General features: G+C 47.6%; 1 protein-coding gene across 1 annotated transcript in view; it reads right to left on the reverse strand.

Annotated features, from left to right (window-relative positions):
* INTS3 (integrator complex subunit 3) overlaps nt 1-24,495 on the reverse strand; it is a 35,059-nt gene extending 10,564 nt beyond the window's left edge. The window contains exons 1-13 of the mRNA XM_036922233.2: nt 23,748-24,495; nt 16,493-16,576; nt 15,614-15,697; nt 10,179-10,292; nt 9,902-9,986; nt 8,500-8,566; nt 6,083-6,227; nt 5,055-5,184; nt 3,707-3,804; nt 2,201-2,392; nt 1,161-1,248; nt 583-662; nt 60-151 (exon numbers count right to left, since the gene is read on the reverse strand). Of these exons, the coding sequence (XP_036778128.2) occupies nt 60-151; nt 583-662; nt 1,161-1,248; nt 2,201-2,392; nt 3,707-3,804; nt 5,055-5,184; nt 6,083-6,227; nt 8,500-8,566; nt 9,902-9,986; nt 10,179-10,292; nt 15,614-15,697; nt 16,493-16,576; nt 23,748-23,891 (1,403 nt within the window). The 5' untranslated portion in view covers nt 23,892-24,495. The remainder of the gene's footprint in view (nt 1-59; nt 152-582; nt 663-1,160; nt 1,249-2,200; nt 2,393-3,706; nt 3,805-5,054; nt 5,185-6,082; nt 6,228-8,499; nt 8,567-9,901; nt 9,987-10,178; nt 10,293-15,613; nt 15,698-16,492; nt 16,577-23,747) is intronic.
* Between the last annotated feature and the right edge of the window lie 2,694 nt (nt 24,496-27,189).

The raw sequence follows: 27,189 nt of genomic DNA on the forward strand, positions 1-27,189 counted from the left end.
GACCTCGTAAACAGTGAGAGAGCCACCCACCCCCTGCCCCGCAGACACAAAGTCCTTACGCCAAGACACGCTTCTCCACGATGTGGTTGAGGGAGGAAAAGACGCCCTGCCGCACATGACCCTCCAACGGGGGGCAGAAGTTGGGAATGATCTAAGGGCAGAAGAAGAGAATGGGCACAGGAATCCCGATCCTGAGTATTCTGCCGAACTAGATCCAAAAAGCTGCTCTGGTTCTGATCAGCGGCACTGGGGAGTATGGCTGCACAAAGTACTGGAATGTTCCTGATTGTTCCAGGCTGCTGAAACGGGAAACTCCTGGTTGCTCCTCAAGGAAGCTGGATTCTACCTTATGTCACCATCCCTAAGGTTGAGAAAGCCTGCAGGGCCATGGAAGCGCCGACGGGAGACAGTGGGGATATGGAAGGGACGTCTTCACTAACTTGGGGGACAGGACACACAACCAGGTCTTCTCCCACGTCAAGGGGCCCTGGGAAGACCTGTTTCAATGACCTATAAGGTTAGAGGGGTCACACACTTCACTCTGCTCAGCCGGGCACGGGGAAAGAGGGCTCTGGCACTTACGCGGCACATGAAGTCCAGAAGTGTGGCGGTGATGGCTGGGTGGGGCTTCATGGAGTGGTGCATGACCAGGATGGCAGGTTCTGGAGAGCGTGGAATTAAAGTGGCCCCCCAACATCACACAGTCGTTCCCAGTTCCATGAAACAAGGTGTCAATATATATGAATGGCCCCAGAGAGAGCTGTGTCCGTCTCCACCCCTTAGGCCCACTGAGCGGTCCCCAAAGCAGGCAACCCCCGAAACAGCTCATAGCCCTCATCTCCCTTGTTCCCAGCACTGAGCTTGGAGGAAGGAGGCAGCAGCAGAGGGAAAAAAGGACTTGGGAGCGCCTTCTCCTGTGCCTTGGCCCTCAGCCCCCAAAGCCCACGGCACGGCTATGTGGGGGAGGGGTGGCGGGATCACTTGGCCTCATCAAGGCAGTTTTCCTTCTAGGTCAGGGGAGCACTGATGAGGAACAACGGGAGCGCTCCCAGGTGAGCTGCCCCCACCCCACGCTGCCCTGAGACTCACGATGGCCATCGCTGAAGCCAGGCGGCGGGGTGTGGGGGCTGCGGGGGCGCTGCCTGGTCTCCGTCACATACCTATGTTCATAATGCTATCCTTGTCCGGGCTAAAGAACAGCCAGTCATAGAACAGAGCCAGCTTGGCGTTAGAGGCAGCGACATTGGACTGGAAAAGAGAGGTGAGAAGAGAGGGCTAGTTTCATCAGCCAGCCCTCTTCCCTTCAGAAGCCGAGGCAGATTCCAGGGCCCACGTGGCCACTCCGCCTACAGAAGTCAGTTCCTACTGAGACAGGGTGGGACCTCCCAGGGGAGAGGGGCCCCCAAGTCTGTATGTGAATGTGAGTGCCATGTGGCCTCACCGGCCAGCAGGCTGGGGACTTGCCTGGGTTCCCCTACATCTAGAACATGCCCCTGATCCCACTGGGGAGAACACCTGGCCCAGAGCCCTCTACGCACCCCTAGCTGAGACAGCAAGGGTGGGCTGCCCGTGGTGGGCAACTCAGGCACGTTCCCGAAGGGAAGACCCCCTAGGGATAGACTTCTGTTCTGTCTGGCTCAGCACGCTCCGGGGACCTGGCCAGACTGGGGTGGGGGCACCCTGTCCGAAGAGGTCGGAAGGCAGCTAGACGCACGGGAACAGAGCGTTCCTGACCCTGGGCACAGAGAGGAAAACACTGGGAAGGAAATGGCTCCACGGCGGAGTCCCTGCGTTCGGGGCAGTAGCTGAAGCTGAGGCCAAAAGGCCTGGGGGTGAGGCTCTAAGGAACACAGCCTGGAATCCGAGAAAGGGGCGATTCAGAGGAAAGACCGCACACGGTCTCTGGATGCGAAAAGGAAAGACGGGGGTGCCTCAGAAATCTAGGCGTGGGGGCTGGCAGTAAAGGCAGAGGTGAGCCTGTTCAACGCCAAACCCAGATGGGAAATGAGTGTAAGCAGACTTCTAGAGACATGAAGGGAGGCGGGGGCAAGGGAGACCTCCAAGAGGAAGAGCACCAAAGAAGGACCCTTCGGGGTCAGGTGGCCCAGAGAGTCAGGAAGAAGCGCGGGAACATGGGAACACAGGGAAAGGGGGATCTTTCACCACCCAGCAGCCTCGGCCCCGTGCCCCAGCCCCTCACTGTGCATGTCGTCAGGAGCCAGCCAATGATGGCCCATCGGGGCAAGATATCTGAACTCAGCACTTCATTAGAAGGGTGGACGACCCCACAGATGTAGCGAATGAGGTCACAGCGCAGAGACTGGCTGTCTGGGGTTGACAGGTACTGGCGCTGGAACCAATCCTGGTATCGCTTTTGTTGACCAAATCGTACCTGGGGGAAGAGCATTGGAAAGAAAACTTAGAAGGGAGGGTGGGGTCTCTGGGAAGGGGAGAAGGAGCACCATTCAACTTTAGACTGAGACCTCAATTTCTTCTCACAATTTATTCATTAACTCACACTGTCTGCTCAAAGTCTCACCTCCCTTGGGAAGACTTCCTAATTAAAATCTTCCTGATTTAACAAAATGCTGAGAACCTTCCCAGCTTACCTCGTGTGCCTCTGGTACGTCCACTCTTGCCACCAACCTGATGCTACATTTACCCCCAACTGTGAGTCAAGTCCGTTTTGGACCCCTTACTCCTGGACTGGTCACCAATTTCCCAGTCACAAGCATAATTTTTTCTTATTTTTCTTGTGAACAGCAAGGAATGTTCCTTGGGAACAAGAGCTGAGCCTGTTCACCACTTGGCACAGCCTGGAAGCTTTCTAACAGGACCATCGTCCAAGGTACACAGATTCTCCAAACCTTCCTGCAGTGAGTCCTGCCCCCAGTCAGACTCTAAGTGGCAATGCTAAATAAGGGGAAAGGTTTAGTTTTCCTGTTCTATTTCTGAAATTCAACCAAAGCAGAGAGTAGAAAAGGTTAAAAAAGAAAAACTACATCTAAATAAAAAAACACATCAAGCAACAGAGCTTTCTGTAGCAATGGCGGCTAGTGAGCCACTAAAATGAAGCTACTATGACAGAGGCACTGAATTTTTTATTTAACTTACTTTTAACTAATTGAAATTGAAACACGTGGCTAGCGGCTACCTCATGGGACAGCACTGATCTACATAGTTCTGCATGTCTTAGGAAACTGAAAGTTGGCTAGAACAGTGGTTCCTAACCAGTCTGGCTGTAGAGGAGCTGCTGCCTGGCAAGTCTGTTAAAAATACAGATTCCTCAGATCAGACTCTCTGGGAGAGTGAATCCAAGATGTATTTTTAACAGGCTCCTTAAGCAATTCTGCCATAATTCAGCCATGTTTGGAAACCAAAAGCTCTTGTCTTGACAGCTCATGGTTCACCCAGAGGAACACGGGTTTCCCAGAATGAACAGTCCCATGCTCCCCTCTTACAGCACATTTCTCACTTGTAAATTCTATTACTTGTATACAACCATTGGTTTAATGACTGCTTTAGACTGAAAACTGTCTCTCTCTTTCCAACACTGCATCCCCAGTTCTGAGCAGCTGCCAGGTTCATCAGGGGCGCCCACTGAGCGCCCCCAGCCCCGGTCAGGACTCAGTGGAAGCAGACCTGCAGACCGAAGGCAGCAGCCCAGCCAGCACCTCAGCTTCTCCTCCTCAGTAGGCTCGCTTACCCGGGACGTCATGAAGAGGAGCTTAGTCTCCATGTCTGGGGTCAGACGACACGCTAGGAATTTTCGGGATGTTCTTGACTGAAGAAGCTGTAGTATACCTGAACCAAGGGTGCACGGGAAGGGAAAAGACCGAAGCCTGAGGACCAGAAGGTCTTGCTCAAGGGGAAATACTAAGACAAGACCAGGAGAGGTCAAGCACAGACACAAGCTGGGTTCTAACCAGCGTCTGCATGTTCTGCTCCAACCAACCACCATCCTCAGGACCTGGATACATTAGTTCTCTTCTGCTGCTGGCTGCCCAGAGCCCCCTACTCACATTATTCCAGTTGGCAACATGTGGGAAAGTGAGGGAGGAAATGAAACCCTAGCCTCTCTTCCTGCTCCTGGTGGTCCCATCACTGGGTCCCGGGGTCAGGGGGTGGCGTGGCATATGCACGAGCTCTGCAGTCAGACAGACCTGGACCCCAATCCTGCCTCTGACACTTACTAGCTGTGTGGCCTTGGGCAAATTACTTAATCTCCTTGAACCTCATTTTCTTATCTGTAAACATGGAAAGTAAAATATCCATCTTATAGGGGTGTCCTGAGGAGTAAATGAGTTAACATACACGTGACCAGCACATAGCAGGCCCTCAAAACACCTCAATAAATGGTCAATATAAGAGCCAGTACAATACAAGGTAGAGCCAGGGCTTTCTTCTTTCCTGACTTCCCAGTTCTTAGACTATTGCTTCCATGTTGGGTGTGAGCATGCGTGCACACACAACGGGTTGGAGGTGGGGTGGGGAGCAAAGCTGTATAGTTATCAGTCATAAGCAAGACGCTGAGAAGGGGAAAGGGACATGAAAAGGACCTTGTCAGGGGGAGGCACAGAGATTCCTTCCCTCCCCCGAAAGGATTTTGGACAAGCTGGATCCTTGGAATTCAGGAGCAAGATTGTCCTGGGGAGGAGCCTTCCCTTACAGGACTGATCCCAGCCCCTCTGCTGACTCAGTCTCACGAGCTGACCTCTGACTCCCCTGACACACCCAGTGAAGCTGGACACTGGTCATTAGCTCACCTCCTGAGCCAAACAGCTGCGTGGAGAGGAGGAGATCACAGTTCTCTCACTTTTTCTTAGGAGTCATGACAGCTGGAGTCTGCCAAGCAGGGGCCCTCTGGGAACCACCTTAATTGTTCTGTACCTCTGACGTTCCCATACCTAGCTATACGTGGCGGAGCCTGTATGCCCAAGCTCCCTATATCGGACTGCCAAGGCCTCTCCACCCAGCAGCCCTTCCCTCTTGATTCGTGCAGTACATTTGCACTGACCTCCCACCTCTCAAAGACAGGACGCCTTGGCCCTTACCTGTGAATTGAGGACTTAAGGCCTGAGGGTTATGGATAATATCTTTCCAAAGCAGTTCAAATTCTGATATCCTGGCAACATTCTGAAGTAGTCTTACGAGGTCCCGGCCAATCATCAAACATTCCATGAACTTGAGGGGGCAAAAGAGGGAGAGAATAAAAACATGGATTGTTTACCTGCTTCAGGAAGACAAAGGGACAACACGTTCTAGGGAGGGAAGCAAAGAGGGTCAAAGAGACTACATGATTTCTTCTGGAACCAAGGGATTGGCTCCTAGCTGTTCAGAGGAAGAGAACTGGAAGCTGGGGACTGATACCAAGGATGAGAGGTTACTGGAAACTGCTGGAGCTCTGCCACTTTCACACTGATCCATTCCCCTCTCCTCCCAGAATGTTCTGATCCAGGTCAAGGGAGACTGGGATTCCAAAAGGGTAAGACCAGCAAGTTGAGCCACAGACACCATACCCCAGACCTTGCTCGGTCCAATAGCACAGCATTCTGTGATAGGGGAAGCGATCTGTATCTGTGCTGCCCAAAAGGACACCCACGGGCCACATGTGGCTAAGGAGCACATGAAATGTGGCTGATCCAACTCGGGAAATGAATTTTAAAGTGTTAGGTAATTTTAAATGGCGACTTGTCGCTAGTGGTTACTTCGTCAGAGATCACAGCTCCAGGACCTCGCTCTCTTGGGAGAACAGATAGGGGACGATTCCCAATCCCACTTGGCCATGGACGTACCCAGGTGGGTGGGAGGCACAGGGCAGCTTGTGTCTGTGGTGTTCAAGATGTCCATGGAGCTTACCGGGGATATCCCTGGGGTTGCCAGGCAGCATTTCTGGGAACTGGGGCTATTCCACACTGGTTCCCCACTCCTTCCACCCTCATGTGTCTTAGCCTGATGGAAAAACCCCCAACCTCAAACCACCTCCAGGGCTCCAGAATGACATCTCTGGCCTATGTCGCCTCCCCAAACCTTCTGGGGTGCCCACCCTGGGTTTCACTTCCCCTTGCGTTCCTGTCCTCACCCGCTCCCGAAGCAGCGAGATACAGAAGTCCACCTCCTTCTGCCGCAGGGCCTGGAGCTGGGCAGTCCCGTGGTGGTCGACAATAAGGCGGAGGAATGTGTAAACTGCCATGGCGATGAGAATGCTGCTCTTCAGCACCCACTCCCTGCGGAGGGAAGACACTGTAGCTGGGCCCCATCTAGGCCCATTCACTCTCCCAGTTCACCCCACACCTGGCCCCGGGGCTCAGACCTATCTGATGATTAGCACTGGGAGTAGGTTTTTCTTTCTTGATCGCTCGCTCACCAAGCTGTCTTGGACTATCAGCTGGCTACGGTGGGGACAGCTTCCTACCATTTTACCGGGTGCCAATAAAGAGACACGCCAAATGAAAGTACTCTCTCTTGAACTACTTAGATTTCAATATAATAACTCTGTTGTTGACTCCTTCACTCAAACATTTACTGAGTTCCTATCACGTGTCAGTCACTGTGTGAGTAGTAGAACAGAGAGAAGCTGCAACTTCTGCCTTGCTCAGACGATGGGGAAAATGGTATTTAAGTGTCCCCTAAGTCAGCAGTCCTTAAAGTATGATCCAAGGACCTCTGGGAATTACTCAGACCCTTGAGGACTCCGGAGGTTTTAGAACACACTGTGTAAGCCCTTCATTAGCAGCCCATCATACCACAGATCTTTCCCTGGGTCTCTCTCTAGCCACTAATCCCACTCCGAGACATTGAGCTACCTGCCCTAAATCACAATCTGGAAAGAAGGTGATTTTTGGGTGGTAAAGCCCACCTTCCCAGGAGTTTTAGAATTTCCCAGGGGGAGAGGGGGTAATGAAATGAAATAAAAGCCTACCTGTTGCTTTAAAAGGGATAGGGAGAAAGATGCAGTGGGGGGGGGGTTTCCAAAAACTCCAATGCTATCTCAAAGTGTCAAAACTGGGGAGCCATCTCCCCAAGCACGGAGTTTGTAAGGGCTTTGGCACCCCTGCTGGAAGGCAGGGAACCAGAAGAGGAAGACAGGGAGAGTTTAATTAATCCAACCAGGCAACATCCTGATTCCGGAAAAGGGCTCGAGTCACCTAATTAAACGACTCTGGCCTTTTCCTTTGACAGAATGAAAGCAGCAGCCAAGGACTCTGGGAGGGCTCCCCTCCCCCACCCGCTACCTTTTAATTCCACAGCCCTAGAAACACTTGCAAAGCAGTGAGCGGGGGAGTGTGGAGGACGAGTTTTAAACTTCAGGGGCGCAGCTGCACCACAGTACATGAGTTTTGGGGAGGGGAGGGCAGGTACGTGACACCTGGATCCTGAGACTGTGCTGGCTGCCCAGGTGAGGGAAGTTCAGCTGTACAGTATGGGGACAGGAGGTGTCAGGAGCCAAGAACAAAACGAGAGAAATCACTTGTGAGGATTGCTAGCAGAGGTGGTGATGTATCAGCGTCCCGGGACGGGGTCATGAAGAGAACGCGAGATGGAGGTGAGAGCCCGTGAGCCAGGACACTGGGAAGACGCAGACACCTGCTAAGAAACTGCTCGGGTTGCACGGGGTGTACCATGCGACGGTCCCAGTAACGGACAAGTGCCACCAGGGGCAGCTGCACGTCCTCGCCCACGGCACTAGGTGGCACTGCACAGCAGGCCTGGCGCCGCTCTCAGCTTGGGCAGCGCACACAGCACAGCCACCTCTCCCAAGTGTGAATAAAGGAAGAGATTGTTCTTCCAAACCGGAGGAAATATGGACACTATTAGCCTTCTCCCTCATTTGGCTACCATGTGTCCTCACACAGAAGACTCTGAAATCAAGCAATAGGAAGACTGAGGCCACAGAACCAAACAAGTTCAAATAGAGGATCGACCTCATAAAATCTCTGGTCCTTTACTTTGATGGGGATGGGAGAGAAAGCCCAATAGGCACCCTCCTTGCGCGCTCTCTACCCCTGAAGCCTCCAAGCCCTTTGTGTAACTGCAGCAGGATCCATTGGTCTGCTCCCTCCCCACTCCCACCACTCCCCTGCCGCTGCAAAAGGAGAGCATGGATTGCAGGGGAGAACAGGGGTACCTGCCAGGCCTGGGCGGTTGGCTGCCCCCCTCGGCTGAGCTCATTCTCCCCAACCTCCCCCCAAAGACAAACATTCCAAGGATGTCTGTATCAAAAATAAACCCTTATCAGATGAAACCAGTTTTTCCTGGGCTCTGAGACATTTCAGCGAAGACCTTCTTTCCCACCCCTGCCCTTGGGCCACACCGTGGCATTAACTCTTCACCTGGTGCCACCCACTTGCGTCTCCCTCCCCGCCTCGCCTCCTTAGCGCAGCCGTTCCTGGGCCACTCAAGGGCCTTCACACACCCCTTGCATCCCCACCTCCCACACTCCCCCATCACGCAGCATCGCGGTCTTGCTCCTGCCCTGCCCCTCAAGGTGGACTCTACCTCTGCTCCGTCAGGATATCCAGAACACTCTCTGCCAACCAGATATTTTTTGCCGTAACATCCCCACCTGATTTCAAAGGGGTAGAAAATAGAGAATCAGAATGGCTCTGCTTAGTGACTCAGCTAAGACATTTCTCTACCACCCTGGGTCCATCCCTAACTGTCCTAGTACCGACGTCCTGAGTGCTGGTAAAACTACCTTGTGTTCTGTTGGGCTTTAATGTTTCCCCCTGTGCCTCCAGAGAGAAGGGAAGGGAAGGTTCTGATTTTCCCGGCAGAGCTTCTACTTTTCCATAGACTGGGGGTTGGTCTTTGACCCTTGAGAGGGAATGTCTGGGAAAGAGACATAAAGAGCCCATGGTTGGAAAGAAAGGATGACATCCGAAACAGGGCCTGAGAGGTGCGGGTGGCTAGTGACAGCTGCAGCCCCAAACCCTGAGTCAGGCTCACCACAGGCCAAGGGCTTCTCGTTCCCAGGTATTACAGTGTTCAGTGCTTGCTACGGGACCTCTTGGGCAGAATTAACATGCAGCAGTGCCAGACCGAAGTCTTAGGGTGAGAAATGAGGATTGCGAGTGCCAAACAGGGAAGAAAATACCAGGAGAGTGGATAAAAATAGCTGGCTCAACACCACCATGCCTGCCCCAGATCCTAATTTTAAAAATTCAATGTTCACATAGTCACACATTACACAGATTAAGGTTTATACACATCAAAAGAAGAGCTTCACTGTTATATAAAATCCTGAGACGGAAGCAAAGAACCAATGGGCAATGGTGAGACAGGCAGGGTTTTTAAACAAACGGGCATTTTTAAACAAATACACGTGATCTTGGAAGCATAAGAGGTGGCATGGGCAGGCCTCTGGGATATTCAGTGGCTCGGAGAGATGTCACCAATGCCAAGAAGATAATAAAATCTAAATGTCAGGGTCTGTTCTGTGACATAGTTCGTCCCTCAAACTGGCCCCAGTCATGATTATTAGGGAACAAGTGTTCAGAACATTGGGACGGAGCCAAGGAAGATGTCTGGGTTTCTGAAGGCATAATGTGATGGGAACAAATCATTTGCCCTCCCTTCTCTCCCCCTTCCTTCCAGGTTCTTCCTGACCTAACATGCCATGAAATCCCAGAGTGAGGACCGGCTAAAACAGGCAACTCTTCTATGTCAGGCCCTGAGTTTGACAGGAAGGAAAATGAGGCAAGACTTATTGCTTCAAAAGGCCCCTGTGATTTTTCAATTTCTTTCTGCAACGCATGTGGTCAGATGATGCCTGTGTCAGAAGGAAAGAGTCTAAACAACTCAGGAATCGAGTCCCTCGGGCACGTCGTCATCCCCATCGCCAGGATTTAGTCTCTGGGCTCCTCTCCTTTCTTCTTCATGCTCTTGACATCAAACTCACCAGCAATTTGCTTCATGAATGTCATGCAAACACCGTCGGCTCCCAGAACCCCACTCTTCACTAGTTCCCGTACCAACCACACCAACTAAAGGAGAAAGGAAAAGACAGATGAAGCGAAGGGCCTGTGAATCTGAGAAAGGGCTAATCCGATCACATTACAATTTAGGTGCACAAAGGCGGGGCTAAGTCACCCCACTTCCTCTTTCCCTTCCCCTTGGGAGCGAGGATCATTTTCTGTTATAACTGAGTTGGATCTCTCCTTTTCTTCAGGTCTTACCTGAGTACGGCAGGTATCCTGCAACTTTAGGTACTTCTCCATAAGTATCTGGTTGATTTTATTCAGGACAATATTCATGCCATCACGACTCACCAGAGCCAAGTCCCGGTAACACTGTGAGAAATGAGGTTTGTGAGCAGCCAGCAAGCTGAGGACAGGCTCCCGACCCACCCACAGAGGCCCCCCCGTCCCCCCCAGCCTCTTCTCCTTAACACCAATGGGATGGGAGGGGCGGTGAACGATCTGCTCCAGGTCTACTCCTCCACAGGGCTCCTCCATCCCACACCCATCCCTCGCTCTGCCACCCAGGGTGGGGAAGAGGGACGGAGCTCTCGCTAACGAGGCAGAACAGCCTGCTAAGAAAGGCTCCCTGTTCCCCTACCTCCCTTCTTAGGAAGTGTCACACTGCTTGATGTCACAAGCTGAGCAAAACCAGGTGGGGGCCATCTGCTTTTCATCTGCCAGTAAAAGGTCACTGCAGAATGGGTTTGATTGAGCAGGCTGGAAAGGATCCCAGAGAGGTTCTTAGACCTGCATTGACCCAACCAGATGAAGCACAAGGCTGGGAGTATTAAGGGAAGATGCTCCAGGGGCCAGGGCCCCAGAAAGAAAGGGAGAACCAAAGTGAACCTCCCTAACTAAACCTCTGTCTTTTCTCTGGGTTGCCCTTTGTTTCTTTCAACTACTGGAAAAGGAGGGGCCCTTAAGCACACCCAGCCTGGGAGGAGATGGAGCGCATGCCCATTTCCTTTGAGCATTCCTGCTTCCCTTCCCCATACAGCTTTCTCACTCTGTCTCCCCAGAGGGACCAGACTCCTGAAGAATCCCTTAGGGGACCTCATTAGCGACCTCCTTAGCCTGCTGAGTTCTATGCTGCCAGGATCTGAGCACAAAGAGTAAAGATTAGGTAGGTAGCATCCCACGACTTCAGAGGGCCAATACAGAGGACGGCATAAAAAATAACAGCGATTAGAACAGCTACGAGGTATTGGCACTGTGCACAAACTTTATCATTGCATTTGAATTACATAACAACCGTTTGAAATAGGTACTATTTATTATCTCTATTTCTACAGATGAAGAAACAGGCATAGAGAGGTTAAAGTAATTTGTCCAAAGTCACTTAACAGATAAGAAGAATCAGAATTGAAGTCCAGGTGGTCCAATTCTAGATTCCACGCTCTTAACCATCCTACATCACTGTCAGAAATAACCAGGAGAAGAGGCTGCTGGGGACAGAGGCAAGAGTTTATGATGGCTTTGAGATTATCATCTTTCCAAAATCCCTCATCCTAAGCATTCAAAAGAGAAGTACTCCAAAGGACAGATTAAAGACATCTGAAGAAAAAAAAAAAGAGAAGTACACCTCATAATATTGTAATATCTCTGTATGTTGGCCAATAGTAACTACACTTACCACAGTGAACATTTACTAATGTATATAATTGCCGGATCACTACATTGTACATCTGAAACCAATATAATATTGCATATCAACTATATTTCAAAAGGAAAAAAAAAGAGAGAAGTGTTCTTCAAGACCAGCTGCTCCCTGCCCCCGCTGTGACCAGGGACTCCTCAGAGATTAGCTGCTGTTACTGCCTCTCGCCTCTATTGTCCTTAAGTCAAACCAGTGGATCTAACGAAGAGACTAGCACAGGGATCCCCCATATGTAACACATTTTTCATACCTAAAGGATGACTTGATTATCTTCTGACTCCATCTGGGAGGATCAAAAGTACAAGCAAGGGGACAAGGAAAAGATAAGGGGACCCAGTGACCTACCACCAGTGAGCTGGACAGTGAGTGTTGGGGGTTCAGCCCAGGAGCCTCCCCTGGAGGTGTGAGTCACAGAATGGGTGGAGAGGACGAGGGAGGCCGAGGCAGACGGACAATCAGGCCACAGACAGAGACCTCACTCACCAGAGAGGTGCCCTCTCTGTTCAGTCAGAAACAGAGATCCCAGAAATGCAGAACTGACCCAGGACGGGAAGGAGGGCAAGTCTCTCCCGAGACACAGGGTCAGATGAAGAAAGCAGATTCTGTCTGCCTAATTCCACGCTCCATCTGAGACCTTATCAACCACGACTGCTGGCACACACGGCAGCTGGGTCCCAGGAGCACCATGGTGCCCGGAATGCTGCTGGTGCTCCCACCAACCTCTGTGCCAGTTTATTGCCTAGCCTGGAAGGAGATGAAGAAAAAAAGAAACCGAACCCAGTGGGGAACAGAGGAAAGAATTAGAGTCTCAAAAGAATGGAAAAGTGACAGACAGTGCTGAGGCAGCACACAGGAGTAGTGGTATTGAGTCGATGCCCTCAGAGCCTCCAACTTTCTCTCTGAAGCTGCCTGCTGAGAGGAGACCTGGACCAAGAACTGCCAGGCCTGGGTTCTTGACCCTCTGATGGAGAGAGACCTTGACATTGATGCTAGATCCTTCCCTATTATCTACTGACTTCCAGAGCCTGCACAGCAGCTAAGACCTCCAACTTAGCTTCCCACCTCACCACAGTCCCCCAGGCAGGCCTGCTCCCAGCTATTCAGTTCAGACACCAAGTAGGAAATACGCTCAAAGAATATAAACATAAGAGCGACCAAGTAGGCGGATGCAAGTTCAGAAAGTACAACTGGAACCAAAGCCACTCCGTGCATATCCACTCACCACCAGAACCTCACCTGCTTTTTTTCTTTTCAGAGTAGACAATACTGTTTATTAACTAACATAACAGATATTCCTGCCCCTTGGCCCTTTCACTCTAGAGACTAGGAAGCTACATATTCACTTTCCCAGGCTCCCTTATAGGTAGAGGCCGTCACAGGACAAAATTCTGACCAAAGAGACCCTGGCAGAAATCTTCTGGGCACCTTGATGGGCGGGCTCCTGATGTTCTTGAAAAAAGAGATAAGACACTGCAGGTACCATGCGACTTTCCTACCTCCTTGCATCAAGTGTGGACTTGATGCCTGGAGCTGGGGCAGCCATCTTGTGACCATACAGAAAAGAGAATTGCAGAGATGCCAGCCTGAACATAACCAAGCTACTGACACCAGGCTGACCTGACCTGCTTTTTCCTTCAGAGTTCTCAGGTTCACCTGTTCAAGCCACCCGAGTCCCCCACTACAAAGTCCCAGGGAGCAGCCCTCACACAGGCTCCCCAGCGCCTGCTTTCCAGCGGCACGCTGCTCATGGGTTCAAGATTCAGCTCCCACTACCACCTTCCCTACCAGCCCACCTTCCATCTCCAGCCTGGGAAGATGCAGCAACACCTGACTCGCCAACCGCCAACCCTTCCTGAGGCTTCTGTTCCAGAGATGGGATTAACCCAAACAAGCCCTCAGAGACACTCCTGTGTTTTAAGCTGAAGCCTAGAACAATGCAGTAGATCAGTCCTCCTCAGTAACGCCTACCTCAGCTTCTCCAGGAAAGAAGTATTTCATGAGAAGGTCACCCTCTGAGGGAGAAGGATCAAAACACCACAGAGGTAAGTCACTTATTCTTCCTCCACACTAGGATGGGGGGGGGGGGGGGGGGGGGGGGGCTCAAGGTCTCTGAATGAGTCGCCATCTGAGAGTCCTCCTAATGCCCTGTCTCCACCCACTTTGTCTCAAGAGTCCTGACCTGGGGGCCTGCCAGCTTAGAGGCTCCCAGGTAGGGGATTTACTGGGAAACCTTTAGCAAATGAAAACGATCCTGGGGCAGCCAGCAACCAGCTATGAGATCCAAGGTGAGGGGCCGGGCCTCCTGCCTTGGGCTGTTAGAAGGCAAAAAGATAACCAGGTGCTCTAGTCCCTTGCCCTGTCTGGATGTCCAAATTCATGATATAGGAGGCACTGAAAATGCAGAACCCTCTGGCCTCTCACTGTCAGCCGGCCCCAGCTGGGAATACTATACCCCCTGTCCCGGTCACTACGGGCTTACTGATTTACCCTAGCTGACACAGTTCCCACCCGAAACAAACAAAACCTGCAGACAAGACAAATTTGCACTGAGTTGACTAAATGAGATTTTAATTGTATTTATAAAAACCCACACAAGAGAAAACTAAACCTTCACCCTAACCACTTTACCCCCATCTTTGCCAACAACTTCTTCAAAATAGAGGGGCTGGACTGGATCATATGATTGTTTAATACAAACTGGAGACACTCATTTATCTTCAAAATCTTGATGATAAATTCAGTAGGTAAATGAATGCCAATTTAACTCAACACAGAAATACCTGGGAAACCAAGGACCCGTGAATAGTTGCTGCCCCGCCATCCACCCTTACCCCAGATGCTAGCCCAGCTGGCATCAGAGGAGTACAAACACATCAAGTCGCCATGCCCGTAAACCCTTCCCCAGCAGTTAATCAATCAGCTATGCAAGGGGACCATGGGCATCCTGTCCTTGTCCCTGCTAATGATTTTCCTTTGGTTCTCCTTGAACAAATGACATCTCTGACCTCCTGTTATCTAACACGTAAACTGGGAGCAACTTGGGGGAAGGGGACAAACCCACCACCTTCATATGGCTTTTCGAGAGGATTAAATGAGACCTTGTCTGGATGGAGCCTAACACAATGCTGGGACAGGGCATGTTTATTTCCTTCTGCTCTTCCTTGTTCAAGGAAGGGCCAGTAAGAAACTGAATTCACCCACTCCAGGCTCTTCTCTAGTCAGGTCATGCAGTTAATGCCAGATACCAGACATATACTTCTAAACCATCATACCAAGACTCAAAGGACACAGAATTGCTGGGAAGGAAAATCTGGAGAGGCAGAAGACATGATTTTGGTACTTTAATAGACTACAAAATGATGATCCTGCTCAGGGCCTCGCCTCAAGGAAGACCGACCCCACTTAAACCATTCCACATAAAGGAGATTCTTGCATATGAAGAACCCCAGACTCATTCTCATACAGTCTTCCTCAGGAAGTCTGACTCCAGGTACCCCAGCCTTCTCTTACTAACTACATTATGACTGCATCAATTGTCTAACATTAAGCCAATTAAACCCTACTTGCTGCAATGTTAAGCCTGCTTTCTGTTCACCTGCCAATGACAGAACCTGCAAACAACAGGCCATGCTTTTCTCGGTAAGAACTCTCAAGGGAATTGATTATACAGTTGTTCTCTTCTCTTCTCTGGATTAAATCCCAACTCTTTTATCCTTGGCTCATACATCTAAAATTTAAAACTCTTCAAATGCCTTTTCACTCTTACATCTGCCTTTTCTTGCCCTTTGGTGTCAGGAGCTAGAGATACAGAAAGGACTTTAGTCAGGGAATGACCAATTCACTGAGAGTAAAGGGAATTCTAACTGTATTTGGAGAAGAAGGTGACTTAGCTACAGTCAAAGGGTCTGGCACTATGCAAATTAAATGTTCAGTTCCACCATATTCCCAGATTGTATCTGAGAGGAGCTGGTGGGTCCACAGCAGGAAGTCTTACCTTCTGGGCTTGGGTAGGTTCAGTGAGGACAAGGGTGAAGAGGCCCAAGCAGATTTCCTCATGCTGGGGGGGACCTTTGCATACCTGGGTATGAGGAAGGAAAAAACTAGGTGTCACTCACAGGAGGAAAGTTCTTGAGCACAGTTTTTTCCAGAAAACTTGAGACTCCTGAGTAATCTGCAAAGGAGAATCATCAACTCTTAAATCTGATGATTTCCTTCTCCTAAAAGTGAGGAGCATCTGTTTTAGAAGGGAGGCAGAGGAAAAGGACAGACCCTTACTGCTTTCTTTAAGGCAGAAAATAAAAGCTGTTTAAACTGAAGAAAAAAAGAAAAACCTACTCTACCACTTTTACGAGACCTGAACGGCCTTCAGTAGAGAGAGAGCTGCAAAGAGTCATTCATGGGGTAACAAGCACACCTACTGGGTGGGACCTTGGGCAAATCACTGAACTGCTGACATTTGTCAGATGCAGACATAAGAATATTATACTAACCATAAATAAGGAATACTTACTAAACATTCACCATGTGCCAGGAATTACTCTTAAGTCCTTTACATGTACTAATTATTTTAAATCCTTTCAACCTCACAGACTGACTAGGAAATATAAAGGATCAAATAGGTGAGAATGATTTGCAAAGATAAAAAGTCACTACAGAACTGTGGGTTATTTAAAAAAGTTGTTATTTAAAGATGCCTAAGGCTCTAAGGTGGATTCCCACAGTAAGACAGAACAGTTGGGAAGCCGGGCTTGAAGAGCCAAGACATCAACTTCAGTCCCCTAATTCCTTGCCACTAAAGTCTTCCTGTCTTTTTGATCATGTCTTGAAGCTTTCAAAGAAGCAGATACAGATACGGGGAGAGCCCCATACTCACATAGGCATTGAGGGCGTCATTGGCTTCTCTCTCTGAGACACTAGTAGTCATCGATGTCACAATGCTCATACATCTTTCCAACCTCTGTGAAGGGGTGAGAAAAAATTCACAGTGTATCACACTAACACCTATAAAGTATTTCTGGCTTCAAAAAAGTTGTTTTTATAAAATTTGAGTCGGGCTGGGGGGTGATGGGTGAAAATAGCTGAAGGGGTAGAGACACAAACTTCCTATTATAAAATAAGTAAGTCACGGGAATGAAAAGTACAGCTTAGAATATAGCCAAATATTGTAATTGTGGTGACTGTTTCATAATGTATATAAATGTTGAATCACTATGTTGTACACCTGGAGCTAATAGAGTATTTCAACTGTACCGCAATAAAAAAACCTTTTTAAAGTTACATATAGTTTCAGGAGAAGTATAAACCTACCCTGAAACTTTGGTGGAGGCATTCATGAATTGCTAATAATCTCTTTATTAACGCTTTAAGGAAGTGGTGCTATGGAAAAGTTCACCCAGAAAATTGGCTACCCTCTAACATAAAAAGTTTCACATTTAACATGAAATTATTTAATAAAATAAGTAAGATTTCTTTAAAAAAAAAAAAAAAGTTTTTTAACCTCATCATGTCTCTAGATCCCACTACTAGTTTACAAGTAATCACCATGGGGATATAATCGGCAAGACCCAGAACATGACAGGTGACCTGGTTTAACATATAAACTGCAAGGGGAAAAAAACAACAGAGAGGGGGAAACCCATGTATTAAAAGAGTCTTAATAACCACTGAATAAAATACAAATCCATGAGTACCTACATAATAAATAAAGGAGAAGGGAAAGCTCTTCCTCACAATAGAATCGCAACTAATAAATGCATAAGAAATGACAGGAGTAGTAATTGAGTCTGTCAAATATCAACGGTAAAACCAGCGGTGAAACTTCAAAGAGGATATTTACATAGGTTCAGAATACTTGTTAATTATAAAGAGAAAATAGTAACTGTAAGATATCCTGGAGGTTACCACCTTAGCCAAGTGCTTAAAATTAGTTTCCCCAATAATGAGACAAACTGACAGCTGACACTAAGTGCCTCGGATACGGTGCACTGAAAAGGCTATAACATCACATCTACGGTTTCTTGCCAAAAATGAATAACCTCGGTCTAATCAGTAAGAAATGTCAGACAACCCAAATTGAGAGATATTCTACAAAGTAACTAGCCTGTCAAAAGTGTTTAAGGTCATGAAAGACAAAGACAGAGTAAATCTGTTTCAGATTAAAGAGTTAAAGAGACAGTATACCTAAAGGCAATGAGTGACCCTAAACTGCTATAAGGGACATTATTGGGGCAACTGGTAAAATCTGAATATGTACTGTAAATAACAGTAACATATCAATGTTATATGTTCCAATTTTGACAACAAAAGATCTTTGCTCTTAGGAAATACACACTGAAGTATTGAAATCTGAAGTGGTGTCATGCTGGAACTTACTCTTAAAGGGTTAAAATAATAATATGCAATATAGAGAGATAATGACAAGGCCAATGTAGCAAATGATAACAATTAGTGAATCTGAGTGAAGAATACATGCAATTTCTATGTATTACAATTTTTCTCTAAGCTTGAAATTATTTTAAAATAATTAAAAAAGAGACATGTCAACTGAACGTTAACATGTGGTCCTTGTTTGATTACTAATTTGAACAAATCAATTATAAAAAGAACTTATAAGACCATCCCTTTGAACAATGAACATTTTGTTAAGGAGTTATTGTTAATATTTTTAGGTATGATATTGTGGCTATATACATATTTTAAAGTTCTTCTCTCATGGATATATTTATGAAATATTTATAGATGAAATAATTATGTCTTGTACTTACTTTAAAATATTCCAGAGGAGCCTGGGGGACATTACACAAGACTGCCATGTACTGCTAAGTACCGAAGCAGAGTGATGGCTCCAGGGGAATTACACGATTCTGCTTTTTTATGTGTGAAATATTCCCCCAGAAAGTTAAAAAGAAACTTTAAAAAATGAGTGTGAGGAAAGAAAAGGACTGATGGAGAACCAAAGGCCAAACTAAAATCTACCAGGGCCTTTATAGTCAGACAGAGGTGGGGATGGTGGCTTCAAAGGCCCCCCAAGAGCCGCTCTGGTCTCAGAGGTCAGCTCCAGCACGGTGTGCTTGACAGCCTGCAGGGATCTCAAGTCTGATGCTCCTGTTCCGAAGAACCTAATATTAAACATTGAGACAGTACTGACAAAACGTCTCTCATATTAAATCAGCAAGCCTCTCCATTATCACCACCTAATAGATCAGGTTTCCTGAATCTTTTAAACTGTATCTGGAGGATTAACCCAAAAACTGTTTTAAGGAAAACCACTTCCCAATTTGCACGGATGATGATGCTGGCAAGACAGAGACAAAGGCAGTGACTGTACTTGCCCCTGCCCTAGGATCACCGTGGAACACCTTGCTGGGGCTACTGTAGCATTGTGAGGAACTGACAAATAAGGGCAACAGGAAAGCAGTCTAGGTATGAAAGACAACCACGTTTCTCCTTCCACCATCATCCTGAGGTTGCCTATGTCCATCCCTGTCTAATAGTGTAAGCAGCACAGAACAGAACTGTGTTAAGGCAAGAGCTCCCACAGCCACAAAACTTCAACCTAAATCAGGCCCAAAGTCCTTGGATTTGAAGGTATTACAACTTCACTGCCCAGCGTCAGGTCTGACTCTCCAAATCAGGTCAGGTCGGCATGCTCAGCCTTAGCAGCACCTGCGTACCCGTGAACAGGAGCTGTGAGATCACATGAAGGGTAAGCTGTGACTCTCACGACTCACCTCTTCCACAAGCTCTGAGACCCATTATTACCTAGTCCAGGTCCTATAAGTTCAGAGGAGGGAAGGAAAAACGCCGGTTGGAGTTTCTCTTTTTAAACCTTGTGCTCTCCCCGCAAGACAGCTATCAATGCTCGGAGGATCAGTTCTTCTGGGTGCTAAGTCCAGACTGTTCTTGCTGAGAGTTCTGGGGGGCCCTACTCACCCAGCTTAGGTTAACAAGCAGTTTTAGAGTGGAGGGAGATGTTGAATAAGCAGCAGCAGACCTAAAATCCTGGATATTACTTCCTACACAAAGGAAGAAATCTCTGCTGTATCAACAGGGGTGCAAGAGACACCAAACAGTTAGCCAATGAGCAAACTGACCAGCCCGGGACAGAAGGATCCCTCCGCCACCTGCTACCCTCAGGCCAAGCTCAGGGGAGTTATTTGGCCTCTCTAAACCCTGGTTTCCTTATCTGAAGAAAAAAAGAAAAAAGATAAAAGAGATCACAAGGTTGCCCTGAGGATTCAACAAGAGAACATATTGTGAAAGCACCTAGCATACAGCCTTACTGAATTAGAATCTATTCCATTTGTGAAAATGCCCAGCAATTGCACAACTAAATCTATGAAGACACACTCTTCCCACCCTCCCCTCTGCCCCCGCCCGACAGCCCCTGCACTACTTCTAATGGCAGGTTCTGAAAACTGAGCCCTCCTACTACAAGGACAGGTAAGGCCCTGAACAGGCCAAAAAGCTTCCTCTCCCATTTGCCCTCTGTAAATTATTGCCCTCAGGAGAGGGGTGAAGGCCTGACTGATGGACCCCGCACCAAGATCCCTGTGCAAAGCTGGGTACAAATCCCACTGGGCTGGCTGAGCTTCTAGCTATGGTGTAACCTCAGAGACCCTGGTCTGAACCAGGTTTCTCTAAGCCTTCCTCAATATTTTAAGCTCCACTCAGAGGCCTGACTCAACTCCATGGGTTACCGCCCAGTCAAGAAGAACAGTGGCTTCTTGGAACAGGGAAGATCAGCTAATGACATACAGAGTTGGAGAGTCCAGAATTTGGATCCCCAGATACAAGCAGTGAGGAAAGAAATGTGAGGGCCAGTCCCCTCCAGGCAACACAAGTATATAAAAGATGCTACACTTCCCAACTTCAGAAATTACTATTCCAGAGACAGGAGAATAATTACAAACCATTCAGGGTGACAGAAGGACCATAGCCCTGAGAGAAGGCCACAGGAAGCCCAGTCTCTGCAATCAAGTAACCGAACCCTTCTCCCCCCCGTTTCCAGAGACCCTTAGTAAAGATGGGATCATACATGCTGTTGCCAGCAACTCCTGGCAGAGTGGCTCTGTTCAGAGAAAGCCCTGCATGACAGGACCTCCGAGAGCTGAGTAAATATTTACTATCTCTAGGAGCTTCTGAAATAATTTTTTGAGTACTAACACTACCTGATCACGGTTTCCATGAGAGCATCAGTAGATGGGAGCGGGACAGAGAACGGGAGAGGCCTTCCAGTCTGCTAGTACATAGTTGAAGCTGGAGACTGAAATCAGAGGGCTCTAACCTCTCAGTTTCTCCTCCTTAGCCAGGTAAACACAGTCTGGTTAAAAGTGTTTATTAAATAGTGCCCCCTTATGGGAAGTCAGTGGCCTTGAAGAACTAAATTCTGACTTCGGAAAAAGATCCAACCTACAAAATCCCCAAGGACCCACATTATTAGTCAAGAGTTAGTGAACAAGATGGGTGCCAAGTATTCTACAACCAGGTTCCCTTGTATATGAAATGAGGATTTTAAGGGAAAAAAATTAAGAGATGACGCAAAGCCTATTCCCTGGGGATTCCGCATGTAGAGGGCATGAATTATTCTTTGGAGAAAATCTGGAAGGGACATACCTCTAACTAAATGCAACCCTGAGATCGTCCACAGCTTAAGAGGGAATTCTACTTGTTTGGGCTACAGCTTCTGCTTTATGGAACTTTCTCAGCAGAGGAATGACCAGACCAGGAGCTGGGAAGGCTTGCAAGGCTAGGCGCTACGTGTTCTAAACGCCTCCAATCTTTGGCACTATTTTTATCTCACTCCCCAAATCGGGATGGGGGTGGGCAAGAAGAATTCCCCCTTCAAAGAGAGAAACAGGGCCAAAGAGAAGAAAGGATACAACTGCTCCCTTGGGTAGAGAAGTCACAGTCCCTGCCTGCAGGGCTCCTCACCAGTGCTTCATACTCCGGGCCTCTGCAGCCTTTCCCTTATCATGCCAGCTACCCCAGGCTCTTCACTACCATAACCTTTTATTTTTTTAACTTTCCTGTGGGTATGTTAACTCAGTCTTTAGATGACAAGCTCTGAAAGGTAAACCTTGGGTCTCCCTCATCCATTTCTTATCAGAGTCAGCACACAGTAAGCACATATGGTCAGGAAGCCACCTCTGTGCTCCTGGGCAATAGATTGGCCTGTGTTAGGAAATAACCAAGTCAGAGCAAAGCAGAGATCAGTCAGTCAAGACCAGGTTTTGATAACTTCTGTGTGCTGAGATCTGTGGGGAGACCCAGGGGAAGAAGTCACTAAGTCTTGTCCTTAGAGACACTTCCAGTCTAGTGGGAACCACACACATGGGGTTAAAAACAGAGTGGCAAGGCTTGGTGGAAAATTCAAATACAAAGGACAAAGGGCAAAGAAGGAAAAGGGGAAGCCTGAGACATGCTGGGAAACATCTATCCACAAGTATTAGGGGAAAAAAAAAAAGAGACCCTCCCTCCCCCTTCTCCTCAGAAACTGTTTAAAGTTCATGCTCAGACAGTCCAAAAAAGCAAGAAAATAAATGCTTCCTCTCTTTTGTGGTCCCCTCCTGCCATATCACTTCATTTACTAGCAAGCATGTCACTGCCCAGAAGAACAGGATGCTGTTCTACAAACTGGAGCAGAGGCAGGATGACCCCTCTAGCAATCAGGGAGGGGAATAAACAGATTTTCATCCAACTCTTGGGGTCTGTTCCCCTCCCCCCAAACCAGTGGCGCGATCAAAGGCAGCTATTTTCTTTCCACAATTCTACAGCTCCAGAGCTAGAACACAGGATTCCAATAAACATTTGGACAATGACAATGGTCATTTCTAAAAAAATGGATAATTCAAAGTGCCAGGCAATCCTAAGGTCATTTTTATTTGTTTGGGAATACATTATTTTTAGAAGCATTGTTTATGTTCCTCATTATATCTACCTTAGCTGATAAAAACAGCAGAAAACAAATTTTGATTTATCTAAATGTACACAGAATTATGGAGTGGGAAGCCAGTCTCTGAGTAGACATATGCTGATAGATAGTCTGCAAAGTGGTGTTCAGCCACCTCTTGATTCCCAAAGTTCGTTTCTGCCTATTTTTTCCACCACCTTGTATCTGAGTCAACACTTTTTCAAATATAAACTATGAATTCCACCTATCTCCCTGCCCACCCTGTAATATATGAAAAAGGGCAGTGACAAAGTTACAAGCAAGGAAATGGCCAGTGCAGAGCCAGAGCCTGTTAATTTACACATCCTGTCCCTGGAAAACCACCCAGTTGAAATATTAGGTCCTACAGTTTAGGAATTACATCCCAGTTCTGGGTCTCATATTCCTAAGTAGGTGTCTTCATGTCTTCATGTGTAGCGGTAGAAAGGGATATGTGATCAACTCTGGGTTGTTGGGGACAGGGAAAGAACAAGTGGGAAAGGGAAGGACCAAAACTATCTGGTTGTTTCAAATTCCCTTTCAGGTCCACTGCATCGCCTCACTCCACCCTCTAGGTGTTCTCTTGGTTGTGTGCTACTCAGTTCCGAAGGAGAGTCCCCGAAGTCCCATTCATCCCCTCCCTGCAATGCTCTACTGATGGTCCTAAATAAACACTCCGCACTTTTCCTTAAGGCTTCACTCATTCTAAATGCCGAGTTAACATCACTGGCAACTGATTATGTCTACATGAAGTCAGCACTAGCTAACAGGAGGGTCCAAGGTCTGCTGCAAGCTCCTATCAGCCCCAGACGCCTACACACAAATATATACATCACTTCTAAATACATGACTTAAGTCTAAAACTGGGTAAAAATATTAAGAATAGTTGTAGCCTGTATGTGGAAAGGAATGTCAAAAATAAACTCGGTAGATCTGAATGCTGTAACCTCATCAACCCCCACCGCCCCCCGCCACAAAAAAAACACCCATCTTCATACTAGTGGCTAGTTGCTATGACAACCTGTCCAGGAAGTTGGCCCACACTTCTTCCTTCAGGAGCAGGAAGTCTGGAGCAGTGTTTGTGTTGCCTTAGAAAAAACTTGAAGGCCTACCCCCCACCCCCACCCCCACCCCGTATCCGCTCCAGTATCCCTCCTCAACCCAATTTCTTAACTCCCTTCCCACCCCCCACACCTACCTCCTCTAACTCATCCTTGGCATCCAAACTGGTTGAAAGTAGCAGCCTCCCCCCTCCTGGGGCTCCTGCTCCCGCTCCTCCTCCACCTCCCGCTGCTCCCGCAGCAGCAGCTGCTGCTGCCCCCTTTCCCTTCTGTAACTCCATGGCTGCAGCCAGGAGACGGGAAAAGGCCAGGGAGGGGATGGGTAGAAGTCCTGGAAATGAGGACCTCTGGGCTGCCAGGCACCGGGGCAAGGGGACAAGTGGGGGAGGGGAGGGAAAGGGTCCCCGTCCTCTCCACTGCTCCCTCCTCTCCGAAAGGCCGCTCCTGGGGAGGAGGTGCAAGCGGACGGCCCTCCAAGTCCTGCCTCTGGAGTGGCAGTGCTGAGCAAAAGCCGTTAGCTCCTAAGTATGCTGGGGCAAGGGTCTGTGACCCTGCGGGAAGGGGAGGAGAGGCTTCTGCCCCTGAAGAAGTGGAACGGGAGCCTTGTCTGGCTGCTGATGCTAAGAGAAGCAGGGAAAACCCTAAGTTTCTGCCGCAGGAGGTGGGGGACAGAAGAGTCCTGCCCCTGAGGTAGGGAGCAGGCAACCTTCCCGGCTGGTGCCTCAAGGGGTGGGGAGCGAGGTTCCTTTGGATCCGGCCCCTAGGGGTGAAGGTGAGGCAGTAAGCGCTATAGGACACAGAGAACCAGCTTCTCCCTGCACCACACAGAGGCGGCCATGGTGGAAGGGCGGGGGGGGGAGGGGGAGGATCGTGGAGGCCTGTGGCGGAAGCGAGCGGTCGCCGTCCCTGGCCTCCGCCAATAGCTGCTTCCGTGGTGGCGCTGAGTCTCGAAGGAGGAGGCAGGCGACGGCCGATAGGCCTTCTCCCCGGCTGCCAATGGTATGGAGCACAAGGGAGACAGATCTGATTGACAGCCAGAGTGTGCAATCGCATCCCTCCGTTGCTACAGGGAGCGCGGGACAGGACGACTTCCCGGAGGTGGGGAGATCAGGAAGGGAAGGCTGCGCCTGCGTGCACTGAAGCGCATGCGCGGCCCCGGCCTCCTTTCCTCTTGGAGCTTGGGTGGTTACAGAAATTGGGGCGGTGTTACCGGGTGGCTCTGAGAAACCAGTATCCTACCTAAGCACTGGTAGAGCAGGGTGAGGGAGAGGAGCCCTAACCCTTAAGCAGTCTCAGAGCAAACGCTAATTAGTGTGGAGCCAGCCAACAGGCCTGAGAGTGCATCACACGAGCAACTGTGAGCTCATGCAAGTGCAGAATCAGCCAGGCGTTGCCCAAAATATAAATGCAAACCAAATAATCAGAGTCGTGCCACCACTAGCAATAGTTTAAGAATTTACTAAATAATGGGACCATCTTCATCTTGGCTTTTGAGTTTCTGGGACTGGCCCACTACACTGAAGCCACTGTATTCTTACCCAACCCAGTGAAGAATGTTCTGATTTATTGTGATCATAGTGTAGCCTTCCTTGATTGCAAGAGTCCATTTCTGCTTCATGGTTCTGCATCTGTGCGTCTCGAAAATCATTTTCCATTTTTTCAGAAGCACTAGGATTGTCTTAGACTTCAGATCAAATTTCACTGTTTATAATACCTACTTTAAAAATAAAAAAAAGAACTCTGCTTGTTATACTTTGTAAAGTGGAGACAAAGGCTACTTGTCAACTTCAAGAGAATTATCTGAACTAGTGAATGTAATCACTTTTTGAGCTGGAAAATGCTTAAGTTACTAGTTATCACTATAGGGGAGCCTATTTCTTTCTACACTTGTAATGGCTTAACATTTTAACTATATGTTTTTATTGAAATGATGTGGATGATCCTTGAAGTTGACTCTCTCATTCATTCATTCATTACATATATTATCTGTAAGACCTTGGGTGATCATTTTGACTTTCTGTAAATTATCTTATTACCTGTAAAAATAAGATAAACAAGCTGATATCTAAATACACTTCCAGCTCTGACAGTCTGTAGTTTTACTGAGTAAGCTTTAGACTCCTGAGTGCATGGCACTGCATTAGCCACTGAAGAATATAAACATAAGTCATTACGAAAATATTACTGTGAGTCACTGGAAACACAAGAATATACTAGTTGAGAAAAGAAAAGTAAGGTTTAGAACACTATATTTATGCTTCTGTTTGTGTGTGGATCTTAAAAAGTGGGAACTTGGAGAATATATAAGTATTTATAAATACAGAGACATCTCTGGAGGCATACCCAAAGCCCCTTTAATATCTGTTGTCTCTGGGTAGGAGACTGAATGGCTGGGAGATGGGGTGGGAAAAACATTTTACTGTATATGCTTTGGTGGTTTTTTAATTAAGCACCATGTAAATGTAGTGCTTCTTTAAAAATACCTGACTTCACAAAATATATTTTAAAAGGAAAGCATACCTCCTCTTTCTCCAATAGCTTATACTTTGGCCAGAAAATAGGCTCTAGTTCTTATACATACATGTTAATATAAAACAACAGCTTACATTTATCAAAAGCTTGCTACATGACGGGCAATATTCCAAATACTTCATGTTTTAATTAATTTATGCCTTGACTTAAGTATTATTATCTTCCCTGCTTTACAAATGACAAAGCTAAGGCAGAGAAAAGTTTCATAATTTGTCCAGGTCATATAGGTGAGGAAGTATAGGACTGAACTGCCCCCCTTCCCTGATTCATGTTGATGCTCTAACCCACAATGTTAGGTATTTGGAGATAGGGCCTTTGGAAGGCGATTAGGTTTAAATGAGGTCATGAGAAAATCATCCTAAAATTCATATGGAACCACAAGAGACCTTGAATAGCCAAAGCAATCCTGAGAAGGAAGAATAAAGCAGGGGGAATTATGCTCCCCAATTTCAAGCTCTACTACAAAGCCACAGTAATCAAGACAATCTGGTACTGGCACAAGAACAGACCCATAGACCAATGGAACAGACTAGAGAACCCTGATATAAACCCAACCATATATGGTCAATTAATATATGATAAAGGAGCCATGGACATACAATGGGGAAATGACAGCCTCTTCAACAGCCGGTGTTGGCAAAACTGGACAGCTACATGCAAGAGAATGAAACTGGATTATTGTTTAACCCCATACACAAAAGTAAACTTGAAATGGATTAAAGACTTGAATGTAAGTCATGAAACCATAAAACTCTTAGAAGACAACATAGGCAAACATCTTCTAAATATAAGGATGAGCAACTTCTTCCTGAACCAGAGAAAGGGGAACAAAAGCAAAAATGAACTCATGGGACTACATCAAACTAAAAAGTTTTTGTAAGGCAAAGGACATCATCAACAAAACAAAAAGGCATCTACAGTATGGAAGAATATATTTGTAAATGACATATCTGACAAGGGGTTAACATCCAAAATATATAAAGAACTTACACACCTCAACATCCAAAAAGCAAATAACTCAATTAACAAATGGGCAGAGGATATGAA

This window comes from Manis pentadactyla, chromosome 19 (genome assembly GCF_030020395.1).
Source record: "Manis pentadactyla isolate mManPen7 chromosome 19, mManPen7.hap1, whole genome shotgun sequence".
NCBI lineage: Eukaryota > Metazoa > Chordata > Mammalia > Pholidota > Manidae > Manis > Manis pentadactyla.